General features: G+C 39.9%; 1 protein-coding gene across 4 annotated transcripts in view; it reads right to left on the bottom strand.

Moving 5' to 3' along the window:
- wasf1 (WASP family member 1) overlaps positions 1-19,685 on the bottom strand; it is a 64,998-nt gene that overhangs the window by 4,465 nt on the left and 40,848 nt on the right. For 2 of the 4 annotated variants that reach the window (XM_085132836.1, XM_085132835.1), the window contains exons 4-9: positions 18,896-19,049; positions 14,559-14,676; positions 8,994-9,077; positions 5,494-5,550; positions 4,606-4,769; positions 487-666 (exon numbers count right to left, since the gene is read on the bottom strand). In XM_085132836.1, coding sequence (XP_084988962.1) covers positions 487-666; positions 4,606-4,769; positions 5,494-5,550; positions 8,994-9,077; positions 14,559-14,676; positions 18,896-19,049 — 757 coding nt within the window. The remainder of the gene's footprint in view (positions 1-486; positions 667-4,605; positions 4,770-5,493; positions 5,551-8,993; positions 9,078-14,558; positions 14,677-18,895; positions 19,050-19,685) is intronic. The other 2 variants (XM_085132837.1, XM_085132839.1) reach the window with 2 other exon arrangements.

The following is a 19,685-nucleotide window of genomic DNA, read 5'->3' on the forward strand; positions in this document are numbered from 1 at the left end:
AAGTAAATAAAAGAGCGAGAGGAGAAGGCAGATGCAAGGGCAAGTGCAAAAAAAAAAAAATCAGTGCAAGATTTCTCCAGTGTTACCTTAATCATTCCCTCTGATCTCTTCATCCTTTCAAAAACAGCTACATAAGCGGCCAATATGTGCAGCAGAAAAACAACCTGTAATATGTTCAGTGGCCTTAACACACAGCTGATCCTGCCCTTCAACAAGCCTTTTTCTTATTTTACTTCATCTTTGTTCCACACACTTTCAAACCACACATTCATCAACCTCTTCAGAAACAGTAATTGAAGGCTGGTCTATGATACTGACGGATGTGCATGAGAAAATGAGATAAACAAGGCTAAGAGATGGGGAGGGAATCGTAGTAGTTACAGATAATTCCTTAGCACTTTTTTAAACTGCTTGAAACACACATTTATGTTTTAGGTGTAGGTGAAAGCCAGAGCAACAAAGTGAAAACTGAGGCTGATGACCCACCTGATCACAGAAGGTGGCTTTATCTCTCCCAGTGGGTGCATAGGAGGTGGTGGCGGTGGAGGGTCGTGAGGTCGGGAATACATTCTGTCCCCTGTACGGTTAAGCAGTTCGTTCATCTGAGTGTAGGGCAGCGCCGCCAGTGAGAAGGGCCCGTCCAAATGCTCCATGTACAAATGAGTCCTGAGCAGAGAAACCCAGTCATTCATTCACACTGTGTTTGGTTCAGCTGTGAGTCTTTGTTTGTGCGTGCAGTTTTGTGTGTTCTTTGCACTTACTATTCTTACCCGCATAAAGCTCATCTGTCAGAACTTAAATCATGTCACTTAAATCATGTCACTTAAATAAAACCTTACATATTCTGGGTAGGTAGAGGTGCTGTATATAGAACTGAGGTACTTTTCCCAATCATTTTACCTTGTGTGTGTAGAATATTTGTAAAGGATTAAAGAAAAACAAACAAGAAAAACAAACACAAAGCAAACTCACACACAAAAAACAGAAGATATACTAATACTAATATACTAATTATATTTACTGTGGAGGTTGTGTTTGATTAAACACAGCGCTAAGACCTTTTGATGATCAGAAATTATGTAGTAATTGGGTCATGGAATTCACAGAGTCCAGTAATCGTAGCCAGCAACACTTAAGAACACAATGCAAAAGTCCTGAGCAACACCTGATTTAAGTTTTCCTAAATTTGAAAGCCAATATTTAGTATGACCACCTTTATTCTCCACCACAGCCTGAACCTTTCTGGTCATTTCTTTAAGTCGTCTTCGGGAATAGTTCTCCAGGCTTCTTGAAGGACATTCAGAGCTCTTCTTCAGATGTTAGCTGCCTTTTGTTCTGTTCTTTGTCAAGAAGATCCCACATTGCCTTAATAATGCTGAGGTCCAGGAACAGTATGCTTTTACTGTACTGGCAGCGTGTTTGGAATCATTTTCATGCAAAAAAATGACAAATTAATGTTTTCACTCAGAGAACATCTAGATGGTCTTGTATGGGGGATCAAAATCTGATGGTACATTTCTGTGTTTATAATTCCATCAATTTTGACAAGATCTTCAACAACACTGGCTGAAACGCAGCCCTAATCATGACAGAGCCTCCACTGTGTTTTACAGATGGCTGCTGTGCCTCTCTCCTGATCGCCACACCGATGATGATTCGAAAATCATCGAAAAATGTGGAATCGTCACCACATGAAACTTGTTGTTCAGTTGGCATACCTCAGCAGTGAGTGGCTTCTTGACCAACTGAGGGTTGGTCCTGAGTCCAGTCTTTGCAGGATTTCTTTCTTAGAACAATTTTTTAACTCTTCATATGTAAAAGAACCCACCCACCACTTTAATCACACTCTAGATCTTGTTTTAACATATGGCATAGAAACTGAACATTTAACAGTGTTTCCTGAAAACCCTCTCCTGTCTGATCATTTCTTGATAACATTTACATTTACAATAATTGATTACGCAGCAGTGGAGAGTGGACTTTATCAAAGTAGATGTCTTTCTGAAAGCGCTGTAACTAAGTTTAAGAATATAATCCAGCCACTGTTATCATCGTCAATGCCCTGTACCAACACAGAGCAGAGCAGCTATCTGAACGCTACCCCAACAGAGGTCGATTATCTTGTTAATAATTTCACCTCCTCACTACGTACGACTCTGGATACTGTAGCTCCAGTGAAAACTAAGGTCTCTAATCAGAAGTACCTGACTCCGTGGTATAATTCTCAAACACGTACCCTAAAGCAGATGACTCGTAATCTGGAGAAGAAATGGCGTGTCACAAATTTAGAGGATCATCATTTAGCCTGGAGAAATAGTTTGTTGCTTTATAAGAAAGCCCTCCGCAAAGCCAGAACAGCTTACTACTCATCACTGATTGAAGAAAATAAGAACAACCCCAGGTTTCTCTTCAGCACTGTAGCCAGGCTGACAAAAAGTCAGAGCTCTTTTGAGCCAACCATCCCTTTAACGTTAACTAGTGATGACTTCATGAACTTCTTCACAAATAAAATTTTTATCATTAGAGAAAAAATTACCAATAATCATCCCACAGATGTAATATTATCTACAGCTACTCTTAGTACCATTGATGTTAAGTTAGACTCTTTTTCTCCAATCGATCTTTCTGAGTTAACTTCAATAATTACTTCCTCCAAACCATCAACGTGTCTTTTAGACCCCATTCCTACAAAACTGCTCAAAGAAGTCCTGCCATTGATTAATTCTTCGATCTTATACATGATCAACCTATCTCTAATAATCGGCTATGTACCACAGGCCTTCAAGGTGGCTGCAGTTAAACCTTTACTCAAAAAGCCATCTCTAGACCCAGCAGTCTTAGCTAATTATAGGCCAATCTCCAACCTTCCTTTCATATCAAAAATCCTTGAAAGAGTAGTTGTCAAACAGCTAACAGATCATCTGCAGAGGAATGGTTTATTTGAAGAGTTTCAGTCAGGTTTCAGAGCTCATCACAGCACAGAAACAGCTTTAGTGAAGGTTACAAATGATCTTCTTATGGCCTCTGACAGTGGACTCATCTCTGTGCTTGTCCTTCTTGACCTTAGTGCAGCATTCGATACTGTTGACCATAATATCCTATTAGAGCGATTAGAACATGCTGTAGGTATTACAGGTATAGCACTGCAGTGGTTTGTATCATATCTATCTAATAGACTCCAATTTGTGCATGTAAATGGAGAGTCCTCTTCACACACTGAGGTTAATTATGGAGTTCCACAGGGTTCAGTGCTAGGACCAATTCTGTTTACATTATACATGCTTCCCCTAGGCAGCATCATTAGAAGACATAGCATACATTTTCACTGCTATGCAGATGACACCCAGCTCTGCATTGAGTTTTTCCTTTCCAGTCACCTTTCTCACTCACTATGTGTTAACAGACCTCTCTGTATTGAATCGTATCTGTTATTAATCTCTGTCTCTCTTCCACAGCATGTCTTTTATCCTGTCTTCCTTCTCTCACCCCAACCGGTCGCAGCAGATGGCCGCCCCTCCCTGAGCCTGGTTCTGCCAGAGGTTTCTTCCTGTTAAAAGGGAGTTTTTCCTTCCCACTGTCGCCAAAGTGCTTGCTCATAGGGGGTCATATGATTGTTGGGCTTTTCTCTGTATCTATGAAGCGCCTTGAGGCAACATTTGTTGTGATTTGGCGCTATATAAATAAAATTGAATTGAATTGAATTGAAAATTCATCTGCTGGGAATAGTTTTGTAGGCCTACCACGTCTTCATTTCTCCTCCACTTGTCTAGTTTCCTCATTTTAAGGACATTAAGCCTGAAGAACTATTGCTCAAGGCCTTTTTTTTTTTAAATGTATGAGGATGGCTGGCTTCTTTTAAGCAAAATACTTTTAAAAAACAAGACCTGCGCTCATTATGTTCTTTAAGGTCATGTTTATGTTTTCTTCTGGCCATTACAGAGATCTGGTCACACAATATACATATACACATAAAAACAAGTAAGTAATAATAAGTAAAGAGGCACTTTTCATAAAACAAACGTATTCTCACAGGCCACAAAAGTATACAGTTCCTGTTTCCATTTCTCAGCAGTTTAGAATATTTTTTATTCACAAGAATGAATTTCTGCTACAATTATTCTGTTGACAATGCTGTTGTAGTCTGGGTGAGTGCCCATCAAAAGACACTGTTATCCACAACATTGTAAATCAAACGCCGACAACCACATCTATGGTCCATTTGCTTGAAATCTATTCTCATCAGTGCTCGCAGAAAAGATTTTGTGTCAGCTATCCACGCGACTGACAAATCCAACAAAACTACCAATTTGCATAAAATGTTTTCTTATTAATCACATTGACTGGCAGGGAAATTACTGAACACGAGTGGCACTGCAGCTCTGAGGCACAATAAAAGCAATCACAACTGTGAAGGACCTTAATCATCCCTTTTGTGGCTGCATTTCCCCAGTGCCACAGAAGTGTAAATTGCGTGAACAGATTCTCTGTGGACAGGACACTATTTATTTTTGTCCATATGATTGATTTCATCCTGCAGATGAATCCGTTTTTATCAAGTTTTTCAGGTTTTCAGCTCTCTAACTAGTGCCGTCCACCTTCACTCACCTGTTGTCGTGATAACCCGCAGATCCGTTGGCCTCTCTGTGTTTGTCTTCAGGTAAGTCCTGGGCGAGCTCTGCCCCCAGTGCTAGTTTCTGCCACTCCTTCTTACGATCGTGAGGTGCTCGCGGTATCTTCTCCGGCTCGTGTGGACGGTCGATCGCCTTCAGCTTTAGAAAAGGAGGCGAAGATGGTGACGGGGATGGAGGGGGATGGAATAGTTAAAAGGAATAATGGGAAGTGGTGGATGAATCCACAAGAGGTGTTTTGGGGATGACAATGAGGATGAGAGTGGAAGGAGAAGAGCAGGAGACAAAAAATAATATTAGCCATTAAATATATTTTCCAAAACTGATGAAGGATTGTTAAACATTTGAACGACAGAGCTTGAAAATTACAGTCAAGATTTATCAATGCAGAAGTAGAAAGAAGCGTTCACACACTCAAACAACCAAATCCAAAACGTAATAACTGATCCAAACTGTCCCTCTTTGTAATTTACTTTAAGGTGCCAAATAAACATCAACCTACCACAACAGTCTTAACAATATCTGTGCTTTCTAATCATCTTAAACTTAAAAGCACATTTTTTTTTAAAGGGGTAGCGCTTCACAGAAAATACTGCATCACACAAGCTTGGGAGCAGGGAGTGCTCATTGACTGACTGAATCAAATTGTGGTAAATATTTTTTTTCCAAAGCTTAAAAGTCTATAAAGAAAGATGGGTAATATTTTGTGATAATCTCGTGCCCATCGTCAAACAGCAATCCCTGACTCCCAGATTTCAGCATGACTGATTTGCAACAGAGGGAAAAAAACAGCAGCAAGCTGCTGAGGTAGAAGTTTGTTCTTTTTTTTGTTTTTAAATCAAATAATCGCTGTTTTTTCACATACCTGCCCTGGAAGGTCTAAGTACCTATAGACCTGATCATACATGCGGGGGTCCTGCAACTACAAGAACAAAAACAAAAACCACAAGAGAAGCACCAGGGGTGAGGGGACGGGGTTCAAAATAATCAACACGGCACAGGATTGAGCACAGCGCTGCTGCACACAGTCAACGGGGACAAAAACAGTGGGCGGTGAGAAGTAGGACAAAAGGGAAAGAGGGGGGGAAAAAAGTGCTGTTAAACAGAAAAATGACAACGTGCACAGGGCAGGGGACGTCACAATGGCACGCAAAGACCCACACACACGGTGAATATAACAGAGCGCCGCTTCATCCCAAACAGACAGACTAAGGCAGAAAAGGAGAGATCTCACTGGAATGGGGGGAGCAAATCTACAAAGGTGTGTTTCTACATGCGATGCACAGCAACAACCCACACTGGAGAATGACATGCAAAACAGAAAATGCACACACTCGTGCTAGCCAACCCAAAACAATGAGAGAGCAGATTATATTAAAGAAGGGCAATAAAAACATAAAGGGGACTTTTCACAGTTAATCTAAATATAAAGATATGCATGAAAACACTTTACAATCTTTAGTCAACTTAAACCAGCTAACAATATAAATCAATGTGAAAAATTATTTTCAACGCTAAACATAGACAACTGTAATAAAAGCAAACTTGCGAACTAATAAAATAAAACGTATTTATTCTGCAAAAACTGGATAAAACAAGTGAGTTTGGCTTTAATTATTATGTTTCTACTTTCTATCTTCTTGTGGTGCTCAGCTTATTTGCTTTATTAAGGACATGCATGTAAATTTTCACGAATATATTTACAGTCGACAGCTGCGTATAGCGTAGATATTAACCAATACACCGTTAACTTCAGTTTGCAATTAAGAGTGAACAGCATATTGGTTCAGGGACTCTTTTCAGCTGCTGGTCTATACACAGCTGGCGCTTTGGAGAATATTTACAGTATGTGGGAACAATTGTGTTCATGATAACGAGGGATCATGTCAGCCAGTACAAGTGCATCATGTGGCTGTGATTTAAAGAGTTTTACAAGAAGAGGGGGGACGACTGCAGCACGGGAACACTGTTTTTTTAAGGCTACACAGACGATACCTGTTAGTGGGATGCTTTTATGATGCGTTTTCTGTGCCTTTTTTTGACATTAAGACAAAAAAAGAAAGCACAGACATGCTTGTGTGTTAGTAATTTAACAAGACATATTTTTGCTGATTATAAAAACACAATCCGTTTCAACACAAGCCGATATTCAGTTAGGGTATCAAACAATACCAATATTATATCTAGCTGTAGACGTACCAAACAGGTGTGTGTGTGTGTGTGTGTGTGTGTGTGTGTGTGTGTGTGTGTGTGTGTGTGTGTGTGTGTGTGTGTGTGTGTGTGTGTGTGCTCAGATGAAGCATGTTGGCTGAGAGGTGACAGGTTGTGGACAGCATCTCCTCTGGTTTGGTTAAATGATGCTGATTTTGTTCGCTGAGAGAATAAATTCCAACTGTAACGCACATCGATTCGGTTCTGAATCATCGTGACCTATTATCCCTGATGAGGCATCAACTGAAGAAAAGCATCTCCGCTTAAACACACACAGTCAGACACACAACCGCCTCCTCCTCTGCTTAAACACGTTAATATATCTTAACTAAAACTTTATTATTTATTAGGTTGTCAAGACTTTTTACCGTGTCTAAGCTGCGCGGGGCCTCTAAGATCCAGCTGCAATCATCGAATCAGTGATGAGTTTTACTTTTCCTAAACTCGGCTTCCTGAAAGGTTTTCAGTTTTAGTCTCGTGGCAATATATGAAGAAACATTAAATAACACTTGAAATAAAAATAAGCTAATGTACTATAAAATTCCATCTATGGGTCTATAGACTATAATGAGTGAATTTTTGCTTTAATGACATAAGAAGAAGGGTTGGCAGGAAGGACAGGTGGCAGTCAAACATATAGTGTGAGACAAACCGTCCATCAAACAGAGTGTCGGAGTGATGGCTTTAATGCTGTAGTGCAGCAATCAATGGGAAAATAAGTTTTTGTTAATGATGGGGAAAATAGATTAGATAGTGTTCGTACAAGAGAGAAAATGAGACATTTTTTTCTGTGAGCGTGTGTTTGTAAGCATGCATGTGTAAGTCACAGCTGTTATACATGTAGCTAATTTTCAATGGGCTGTGTGCCTCTGCTAGGTTGTCATCTTTCATCTGAATGGACTGGTACTGGCAGAGGAAGTGCCGCTGTGTAAGCACAGTGTGTATATGCAACACAGCGGTTATAGATTTATTTTATATACCGACTGTATTCCTGTGTGCACGCCTGTGTCCAGACCATTATACACACTACAGGCATGTGCGATCATTTGTGCGTATAGTTTAAACTGACAGACTCAGCAGAATCGTGGCTATGTAACCCCCCCTCCCCAACCCCCATCACAGGAATGCCCACAGAGGCATTCAACCACTGCTGACAATAACGCTAACCTCTCACAATATGCACGCATAGCTGCTGCTGCTGATCTTTGTAAAATAAACCATTTGGATGCAGATCCTTAATAAAGCCTCATGCTAATACTGAAATAAAGTCCTAGCAAGGTGAAGAAGGCTCAAAAATAGCACGAAATATGAAAAGTTACTGATGCCTTTACTGCAACAAAAGCAAATGTCTTCCTGTACAATGCACTCTGACGTATGCAGTGTGCTTTTGTAACAATCCAAGCAGAAGACCTCCCGCTTCATATGTCCTTTAGTGTTAGTTTGACCAAACCACAAATCAAAAGACATGTGGAGGTAAGTCAAAAGCACTACCAACTACCACACAGGTAAGTTACTGCTCTGAGTTGTTTTGCAGTTAGTATAGTGAGTTCTCAGCGCTGTATCCCAAATTCCTTATTTTCAAAAGGTGTGCACTGACACGCCTACAGGTATGGCTTGAAATTATTCATATTTAAACTCAAACAGTACACATTTTTTTATGTCATTGTTCATTGCTCATCGTTAGACTGCACTAAAGACGTAAACATAAAGTATTATTAGAAGATTAGAGTATATTAGAGTATATTGTTATTAGAGTATATTATCTAGAAACACACAAAAGATGTTTTACTGAGCAGCATACTTTGTGTGTGTTAAAGCCACAGCTGTATGTATTTAAAGCACATGTAACCACAGGCTATGTTTAAAACTTGAGTTTTGTCATCATCTGCCTTTTTTGTAGATTGTTGGCAAAAGGTAGTACACATCAAGGACTCTTGCCCCCCCCCCCCCCTTTTTTTTTTTCTTAAACAGAACTGGGATGCAGGTAAGTGTTAGAGGGTTGTTAGTGATGGGCTTGAAGTGGGCAGCTCACTTGCCCAAAGCAAACCAGAGGGGGGAGTGGAGAAGTGGGAGGATAGAGAGGGCTGCAGGCCACTGCAAAGCAGAGCAGATGCTCTGGTGGAGGTGGAGAGAGGACAAGGGAGAAGCTCTTACCTCTGGGGGAGTAAGGGAGGGAGGAGGGGTTTCAGAGAGGACTCTTATAAGGCTCTTGGGACACACAAGATAAGGCATTTCCAGCTGCACAGAGTTAGATAAAGATTCAGAAAATAATGTAAAAGCAACGGTAGAGAAGAACAAGGACAGTGGAAGCTAGATCCTGAAGCAGGATCTTGACTGAACTTTACTGTTAAAACATTACTTGCTTTATGCTTTACATTTATTAGCACTTAGCTCAAAATTTAAGCTAAAATGGAAACAAAAAGCTGTAAATTGACTGTAGACAAGCTGTGTTCATATAAATATAGCTAGTAAATTGGGGTAAGAATACTGTGAATGCACTGTCTGCTTGTCTCTTTTTTGCTTATTAGCCATCGTTGCTATTGCAGTAACAAGCTATTAAACTAACACAGCTCCACTAGCCTGCAACAAGCCAGAAGAGCAACAGAAGGAGGTGTACTGTTATGAGGCAGGTGGCAGAATTATGCCTTGCGTTGTAGGTGCAGATGTCTCCTCTACATGTGCCGTAGTATCACAGAAATTCGATTGGAAATAAACAGTTTTTCATACCAGTCTCCTAAAGCAAAACATCTTGATAGTTAAGGCTCTCTAGCATATATGCAACAGTGACTGCAATGTCGTTTCAGAGTCATGACATTTACTCGGGACGACTTAAGCTTCTTGAGAACCTGAAAACAGTCACAGATCTGCAGCTGCATTATCAGTTGGTGAGCAAAAAAGTAAAGGACGACATTGTCAGTGGAGACATGAAAGTGACTTTTCTATATCATGTGTTAAAAAAAAAAGAGCCATTCCAGTCCCACTCAGGAACAAATGCTAGAACTGCCCACTATTAAACAACCAACACCCACTGGTATTTATGAGAACTGGGAGCCATGTGAAAAAAATGTATTCATGCTTATAGGGAAGTATTTAAAATTGGGGGGAAAACATCAATAGATTTCTGCTCCAGCCACGAGTGCTTTAATGAGACAGGAATAGCAGAGGAAGAGCAAAGGGGATTCTTCACAAAGGGGATTCAGATGTTGGAGATCTCGATGCCTAGTGGACCCAAACACTGGTCTCAAAGAGAAACACACACTTTCCGTCTTTCTCTCTGTTCCTGTTCTTCTCATTCGCTGAGACTTTCACCCTCTGTTTCCTCTGACTAGCTCAGCACATAGTCTACTGCTAATCCACTGAGGCTAACACAGAGGCTAATGAGATTAGGAAACTGCAGGTTTCTTCCCCCCTCTCTCTGCCATATGCTGCTTTTCATTTATCACTGGCTTCTAGCTGGCTGGGCCTGTGAATACCACAATTTGTTAAATGTGGCTTCAGTCTAATGATTAGTGATGTGACCATGTAAGAAAATAGTTTGGGGATGAAGAAGATTAAATACAGTGCTGGGAAACACTTACATGTTTAAGATCATGAAACTAATTTATAATATTAGTTAAAGATAACACAGATTTAATACAAAATGTAGTTAATTAATGAAATCATCATTTATAAAGTGGGAAAAAAACTAAAAAAAAAAAAAAAAAAAACTATCCAAACCCACCTGGCCCCCAGTGAAAAAAATTATTGCTCCCTAAACCTAATAACTGGTTGTGCCACCCTTAGCAGCAAGAATTGCAATCACTTTCACATTGCTGTGGAGGAAGTTTTGTCCACTCTTCTTTGCGTAATTATGTTAAGTCAGCCACATAACTGTTTACTCCAAAGCATCTCAATCTGATTTAAGTCCAGACTTTGACTAGGCTACTCCAAAACCTTGTTTTCTTGAGCCATTCAGAGGTGGATTTGCTGGTGTGTTTTGGATCATTGTTCTGCTGCATAGCCCAAGTGTAACTGATCTTAAGGCATGAACTGATGTGGGGACATTTTCCTTCAAGGTTTAGAGAGCAGAATTCATGGTGCCATCAATTACAGCAAGTCGTGAAGCAGCAAAGCAGTCCCAGATCTTCACACAACCACCACCATGTTTGACTGTTGGTGCGATCTTTTTATGAAATGCTGTGTTAGTCGTAATGGGACTCAAACCTTCCAAATGTGAGACGAGACTTTATGTTCCTTTTGGTCAGCAGTGGTTTTCTCCTTGGAACTCTCTCATGGACGAGAGAGTGTCCAGTCTCATTCTCGTTGTTGAATCGGGAACTCTGACCTTAAATGAGGCAGGTGAAGCCTGCAGTTCTTTAGATGTTGTTCTGGGTTCTTTTGAGACCTCCTGGATGAGTTCTCGACATGCTGTTCGACTAATTTTGGTACGCCAGCCACCCCTGGAAAGGTTTGTCACTGTTCCAAGGCTCTCACCGTGGGTCCTGGAGTCCCAAAGCCTTTAGAATTGCTTTGTACCCCTTTCAGGACTGATACATGACAGTGATTTTGTTTCTCAGCTTTTTCTTTGAATCATGGCATGTTGTGTTGCTTTTTAAGCTCTTTTAGCCTACATCACTTTGTCAAACTGGTTCTATTTAAGTGATTTCTTGATTCAACAGGGTTCACAGTAATCATGCCTGGGTGTAGCTAAATAAAGGAAGTAACATCCTATTATTCCCACACCTCAGTTTTCATCTTTCAGGTAGTTTTCCTCGTTCTTACTTTAATCATTCCTTCAGCTTTCATAGGATTACCACATTTTCCACGACCGTGAATGTGACCTTTCAAGTACCTTCCATACTATTCATTCTTTTATATAACTTTGTCTTGATTCCTTCTTTGATTATTCTTAATAACAACCCTTACACATTGAGTTCATTCTAGCACTGACATTTTAAAAACAGGAGACATCAAGGTTGCTCAAGAAACTGACCATTTTCTTTAATAAATATCAGAAATGTAATTTGAAAAGAAAAGAAAAAGAGGTATTGCTTAAGGCGCGTGTTTAACATTGATATCGTTTTCATTATTCTGGCCACTGATCTATGATGGATGTCCTTGTTGTTACTTTGTTCAAGGAGTTATTCACTCCCAGCCTTCAACATCCTGAGGTGAAATACTATATATATTGAGACTAATTGCAGTGAAGGCAGGTTGCTAGTGTGAAGCAACCTGCCTTCAGTTGCAATCTGACTCAAACTGACTCAAGATTGTGCATCAACACAGTGACAAAGGTTGGTGGCAGTAATTTTGGCTGTCCTAGTCTCCAACCACCACCTTCACTAGTGTGACTGCAGCCTAGATATACTGTTTTTATGTCATTATAATATGTTATTTAAAATTAATGTCAAATGAAAAATGTAATTACAACTTTTGCAGGTTCAGTTTAAAAAAAAGAAAGAAAAAAGTTTTTTCTTCACGGTACAACTGTATCTGCTACTCCAGTTTCATTTACTAAAAACTATGGCATTCACACCAGATCACCATTAATGTCTAGAGCAGTAAATATGTGACAAGAAAAGCCATCAAACAAAAAACTAAACTAAAGAAATAAGACGAATTTAAAAATATAATTCAAGATAAACAACACAGCTGCTGCAGCCAGAGCCCAGAAGCATAAGCGTAATGTCTTAGTATCGCTGCACCATCTTTAAAAATATATCTGACTTTAATTAAAACTGTGCATCCATTAAATAAAGGTGTTATTTAGATGGATTCTTCTGGCGTGTAAAATAGTTTTAGGCTTAAGTTGCAGTGTTAAATGATGTATAGAAAATTATTTTAACTATTAAGTAGTCTTACAAATATTTTATAAGGCCAATGAGAGACCTATTAAGGTTTAGTGCCTTTTGATTTAGGATTAGGTAGCTATAGATAAAAGCTATTTAATTGTTGTATATTTCAGTTGCTTGCAGCTAGTAAGGAAGAAAAAAGGAAGCACTTAATAAAGTTTCTATCTAATAACTGATGCTTATGATAGAAAGCAGAACAATTTACACAGTCTGTAGCTCCACAGACCCTCTTATTATCCACACAGCCCCAAATTATGGTCACTTTGTACATGTTGATCTGTTATCTTGAACAAAATCTGCTCCGTGATAAAAAATAAACTTGAAGCCTCCCAGCTAATGTTAATGTTGTCAGAAAAAAATAATTCAATTTGGAGGAACAAAGCGTCTGCAAACTTCTGAATTTTCTTCTGAAATTATAAGATGAAGTATCAGTGGTAAACATAATTACAGCTACAAATGCATAAGCACGCACACACACACACACACTGAACCCCATGACTGAGAGGCCCATTAAGATGATGTGGCAGAACCACTCAATCAGCAAATTGATGAAGTGTAAAGTTATTAAAGATCTAAACCCGGAATTTATGTGTGTATATGCAAGTGCTTTTTCTATCCTTAATCTTTTCAATGAGTGATTCTGCATGCTTCCAGCACGCATGCATGCACACGCACCTTCTTTGAGCCATCTTTGTCCTGTTTCTCAATGTGACCATGTATCCACTATGATGAAACCACCATATATGTTTGTGTAATAGCTCTATTCCTCCATATATCCGGTTCTCCCTGTGAATGTCTTTAAGGCCTTTCCATGGGGTCTGTCTAAGTGCCATTGTGGTGAGAGGGAAATGAACATGGCTTTACAAGCTGAGCCCACCCGGAGCTTTAATTAGAAGGAAATCATTGGAATGAGCTCTGGCTGCAAGCGGTCATATCAGCCTAACCCTCTGGAGCAAATAAGCTTTACCTAATGTTGCATGTTGTAGCTTTCTGTTTCATTTACTGCTTAAAAAAAATGTGCACACAGACTAGTAAACAACCACAAATATCACTACAATTACTCTTATTCTCTCAATCCTCCAACTAATTCTCAGCAAAACTTGTCCTCTGTGCGTCATTCCCACAATCATTAAAAACCTCATAACCAGCAAATTATATCCTCAGTGTTCACATAAACCTTCAGCAGAAAATCTCTCTTTGCTCCTCAGTGACGTGATTGTAACGAGCTTTGATTGACTGCGGGGGGGCAAAATGGGGAGCATGCACTGCTTCCCACGCAGGAAAATGCAAGCTGGTGCTGATTAGAGCTCCCGATGCTGAGGGTGGGAAACCCCTCGGTTTGAGTTGTGGGGGGGGGGGGGTCATAACTCAGCACTTGGCGAGTAAGCGCCAAAGCCGCATAATTAAATTTGTCTGTGTAAATATATTGAAAAATAAAAACAACCTCAGAATGCAAATGCTTATAAATATTCCTCATGAGGCTACGAGTGACTGTTTATTTGTGGAGAAGAAGAGACGTGACGCACAGCGCAGGGGCAACTGAAGACCAGATGCTCCCATTAATTAGATGTAATGATCACACAAGCAATAACTAAGAGGGTTGACAGAGGGAAGAGTTTATAATCTATGAGTGGTGACTAATTAACTCCTTTGGATGTGTGGTATAAAGCCAGACCTCTGAATCTATTAGTGAATCACCCTGCCAGTTTATTCAAGCAGGACAGATCAATCTGTATCTGTGAAGCCTTTTTGCTCTTCTACTCGCTAACCTCCGTGTGCTGGTGCCTGTCATAAACGCCTCCGTCTACGGCAGTGCACTCGTAAGCTGCTGTGTGAAAAAGCAAAAAAACGTAGCCGAACCTGTGCTTTTTAATTCTTCTAGACTTACCTTCTGTTTCCGCCTCTCCTTCCTCTTGTCCTCTGTGTCCTGAAGCATCTTTTCTCTCCACAGGTCAAAGAAATATGATGGATTGGTGTAGAACTTTAGACCCTCCTTTCCATCGTCTCTGTAGATGAGCAAAAGAAACCAAGGAATCTGAGATTCATGATTAGCAAATTTCAAATTAAAGCTCATTTATTTTCCTCTGAATCCCCGTTAGAGTATGTGACCTTTCATTTATTAAAAAAAGAAACATCGCTTTCTTTTCTTTAAGCATTTACTGCTGCTAAAACTTATTTTCATTTTCAGCGAATCTGCTCGCTAATTACTTGATTAAACATTTGATCTATTAAACACAGTGACAGCTTTTAATGTTTTCCTCCCCTTAATTTTACTAAGACAACACAAGACCAATTAAAGCAGAATATTCTAATGTTTAAGAAGCTAAAAACCAAAAAATATTTTGCCATCCATTCCTGAAAACTGTGACCCAAATATCAAAATACTTGCAGGTTTTATTTTTATATCTCCTGAATAATTGTTTCAGTGCTTCACAGTGTAGGCTGGCAAGAGTGAGAGGAGGCACAAGACAAACTGCAACAAAAAGTCATTATTCTGATTTATTTGCTTTTTTTTTAATGAAGAGTTTCCAAAAATGCGGGAGCTGCAGAAGTTGAACATCACTGAAACTCAAGAGCAGAGGAATAAAAAGGAGGGTAATGTTTATTTGCTTGTGCCCCTGCTCGTCTTTGTCTCTGTTCCCTGTGACAACAAGCACTTGTCATGAATAATAACTAATGGTGTGTGTTATCATTCATTCCCAATTCAACTCTCATTCTCTTTTTGAATTCCTCAGTAGCATTACAGAAGGGCACGGTGGCTCGTGGTGACTAGACGAGATCAGTGCTGCGAGTATAAGGAGGGAAACATAAAGGGACATCTGACAGATGCAGGTAGTTATCACATAATATCGTTTCCTCTGGACAAGAAAGTAATCATACACAGGTGCCCCCAACATGCCGCCTGGAAATGCCATTTGATATCAGTATGGGGTACGACTAATTTGCCCTGCTGATGTCTTTGTCCAAATAAATTCAAAAAATCTTTCACTGTTGTTTAAATCATCCGTCCAAAATGTTTTCAAAATACCATGCTAGTAAACATGGAATCTTTCTGGCATGTAGTCACCAATGACTCTAAATACTACTATTACTATGGTTTCGTTTATCATGTTCTTCTTCATTCTCTCCTCGCTAGCAAAGGCAAAGCTGTATTTAAGTATTATCACCTATCACCTGTTCATGGGCATAGCTATATTTTTTGAAAATGTGTGTCTAACACAAACCTGTATCATCACACTAATAGAGTAAGGTATCCACATATAGAGCCAAGCCGAAAGGTGACGTGAGGGTGAATTAGAATTGAGTATCAGCTCATCTGGCTCAGTTTACAAGTCACTGCCCGTAAGACAGCAAATGTGACTCTGGCCTCCAGCACAGTTTGGATGAAGTCCCATTTGAGTAATCTCTGTGTCCAAGTTCCTTGTGAATTATAGAAGGATAGACAGACAAATGACAGATGCCTGGCTGTAGAATTAGCTTGTCCTTCATTCGAATGAGTTAAAACTTCCACGTGTGAAAGTATGTGTCCGGATATTGATACAGACCCAGAGAAGAAATATGAGCTTCTGAAGGCTACTCAAGAGAGAGTATCCCAATGATGAGATACCGAGTGAATGCTGAAAAGAGAACTCTTATTTTTAACCTTTTAAACCTCGGCCAAACCAGGAGCAGGAACTGTGTCGGCTGAGGCTGTGTGTCCAGACCGTTCGGTAGTCCTAACGTGAACCTGTGAGCACTTGCATTCACCCGCTGTTGCCCACGTCTAGGGAGTCAATTATTTGGCAATGTCATGTTCATGAAAAAGTGAGGCTTCAGAAGGCAAGAGTGGAAAGTTTAATGATATGCAACACAAAGGGAAGAAAAGCTTCTGTGGTGTGCACTGCAGGTCCTCTTTGAGAGTTAAAGTAAATTATTATGCCTGCTATTTTTTTGTGTAGTTGAGGTGCATGTTTATGTTGTGTATGAGAAAGAGAAGCTCTTTTCAGGGTGGATCTGAGAAGTAACGGCATAAGGAAGTATCCTAGGGAGCCTCTTAGTAGAGAGAATATAAATACAGGAAAAAAAGGGGGTGGGGGAGGAAGGACAAGAGGAGGAGGGAGAAATCTAACAGCAAAGCAAATTCAAAAGATCCCAAAATATGGCCAGATTTTAATTAATTAAACAGAAGAATGAAATCACCACCCATGACAATCCTAATCATTAAGCCAGTGCTGATGAACAAAAGATAAATAAATAAATAAAAGCAGCTCCAGATGAGATCTGACGAGGGTGGAAACTAAAATTCAGCTCAATAAAGGCCACAAGATGTGCTGCATTTCAACCTCTTTTAACCCACCGATGACTTGTTGTGCTTGTATATATTGAAAAAGAAAAATCACTTCAATGTTAATTAACTGGAAATAAATACAAGATTAAGTGATTAGCAAAAATATAAAATACAAGGCAGCACCTTAAGCCGTCTCACAGTCTGGCACCAGCTGTACTCTTTGGAGGGTCACTGTTTTAAATAATGACCTTTATTCTCACCAAAAACAACAACAACAACAACAACAAAAAACCCACAGGAAAGGATTTCCCAGTTACCCTTGTAAAAACAATGCCGATCACTGATTCTACAAGGCATGCAACATATAGTGGCCCAATATTTTTACTACACATATTTTTTTTGCTTTTTGTTTTTAACTTGTTGCCCACCTGTAGATGCCAGTCTTTATCTCAAAGGAACATCTAGTAGAGAAACTGTTCTCTATATAACGGCAGTTACATCGAACACACTATTGGACTATGTGCCCAAAGCTACCCTATCACTTACCGGAAAGTTGAAATTATTTTTTCAAACATTAGCTGTTAACCTCTTAAAATAATAAATGAGAATTCGTTTTCCACTAGCGTGACAGCAAAGCACTTAAGCGAAGCAGAAACCTGTACCCGGCTCTCCCCCGGTCTAGGCCACGTCAAGGCCCACGGGTTAAAAGCACAGCAGTGACGAGGTTTGTACACCTCAGCCTACCTCTCTCTTACAGTGCACGCATCTGTATAAGCACATCCACCAACAAAGAGATTATGTTTGGCTTTTAACCTTTTTTGCAAGTGGCCCTGTCAGGGGGAAAGCATTAGATAGAAAAGGAGGGGAAAAGGTGAGTGAAGAGTGAGGATGAAAAAAAAAAGGAACAAAGTGAGAAGGTCATAAAATAGAAAAGAGAAAGTGCTGCCCAGCAGAACTTTTTATGGATTATTCATCTTTAAATGCCTCGCTCTTCTTGCTCTCTTCGCCCCCTACTTGTCCACAAGAGCCAGGAGCGATGCCTGGTGTCAAGGACTGACAAGCCTGCCAGTAATAATTTAAAAAAAAAAAACAGTGTCCTCTTGAGTTACACTTTAAAGGCAACCAAAAAAAAACTGTCCAGACACAAACCACACAAAATAACGTTTAACTATTTATCCATTCTAAATTTAAGTAAAGCTGCCACCCACTTGAGATTACAGATATCTTAGTCGGGGTGCATTTTCTAATCACTCTGTGTGATGGCTTACTGTGAGCATCAGTGTCTTGTTTAATGAAAGCTTTTATAACGGTAGGCACAACCATAATACGAGTGAATGGGCCAAATGAAAGCTGTAATTGAGGACCGTTTGGGTACTTTTTGCTGACACAGTGGGGTGCAATCAGCCTCTTCTGGTGCCCATCAATAAAATACGAGCGCATTAATGTTTTCCGCTGTCCAGAGACAGAAAACACGGGGTAAACTTCTATTAACGGGAAACATGCAATTGCTAGGAACAACCCCTTCTTTGGTAAACCATTTCCAGAATGCTAAATTAAACATGTATTATAATTGTAAAAAATACAAATAAAAATAGTCCCGCCCTTTAGACTCCTAGTAAATGCACCTGTGATATCAATTTGAAAATCTTAGGTGACATGTTTTTCGAGTCATATTCATAAGATTTTCAGAAAACTTGAGGTCAACATCACCGATATTCATATTTGTGTGAGATTTTTAGGAAATGCACCTATGGTATTAATTTAAAAATCTTGAGTTATCGTGTTCACAAAGTTGGGTGTCACACACTACCCGCTTGCCCACTTGGTGGGATGATGACAACACCCCATTACCCCATCAGTCTTTCATGGTTGAGAAGTAAAAACCCCAATACAATAGAACCAGTTACAATGGTTTGCAAAAAGGATCACAGAGTCAGTTGAACTGGCTGGATTCAGACCTGTAGGGTGTGAGGATGTTGAGCGGTGGGGGCTGCTCGCAGGTGTGGTACGTCTCCTGCAGTGGGACAGGCAGAGACGTGCGATCAAACAGCTGCTGGTCCTGAACAGTAGAACTCCTGAAGGCCTTCCTCATGGTGATGTCCTGAAGAGACACTGGGAAAGAAGAGACAGATGGAGAAAAGAGAAGAGAGGGGAAGAAAGCAGGTTCTTTGTGAAGCATCTGCCACATGTACGTTTGCTACCTCTATGAAGGTAGAAGAAGGATAGATACACGCTTACTGCTGTTTGACTGTACCTGCCTAACAATGTTCAGAAAACACACACACACCCCAACCAACAGGCTCTTTGTCTCTCTCATGTCATTGATGAACACAATAATTAGCATCTGGTTCCGTCTCCTCATTATCATCATCATCATCATCATCAATCTGACATCATCAATCAAACAGTCACAATCAACATTACAGCAGACTAAACCTATTATAAACCACTAATCGTCCTCCCTCAGGCTAACGCTACATTGCTGTCCTAACTGGTCGTCTTCAATTCCCTTAAAGTAAACAACAACATGATGAGCAAGATAAGCTAGGCTAGGCGAAGCTAAGGTCGTCTCTCAGAAACCGTAGAAATGATTGCACTTCTTTCATCCGGGAATAACTGACATTTTCAGAGGGCAAAAAAAAAAAAATAACAGAAGAAAATCAATTCTGTACAGACGAAGCTCACAGAAAAACAGGCTGGAGAAAGCGCTAAAGGGAAGATGGGACACACACACACACACACACACAC

The sequence above is a fragment of the Neolamprologus multifasciatus genome, chromosome 15 (assembly GCF_963576455.1).
Source record: "Neolamprologus multifasciatus chromosome 15, fNeoMul1.2, whole genome shotgun sequence".
NCBI classification, from domain to species: Eukaryota; Metazoa; Chordata; class Actinopteri; order Cichliformes; family Cichlidae; genus Neolamprologus; species Neolamprologus multifasciatus.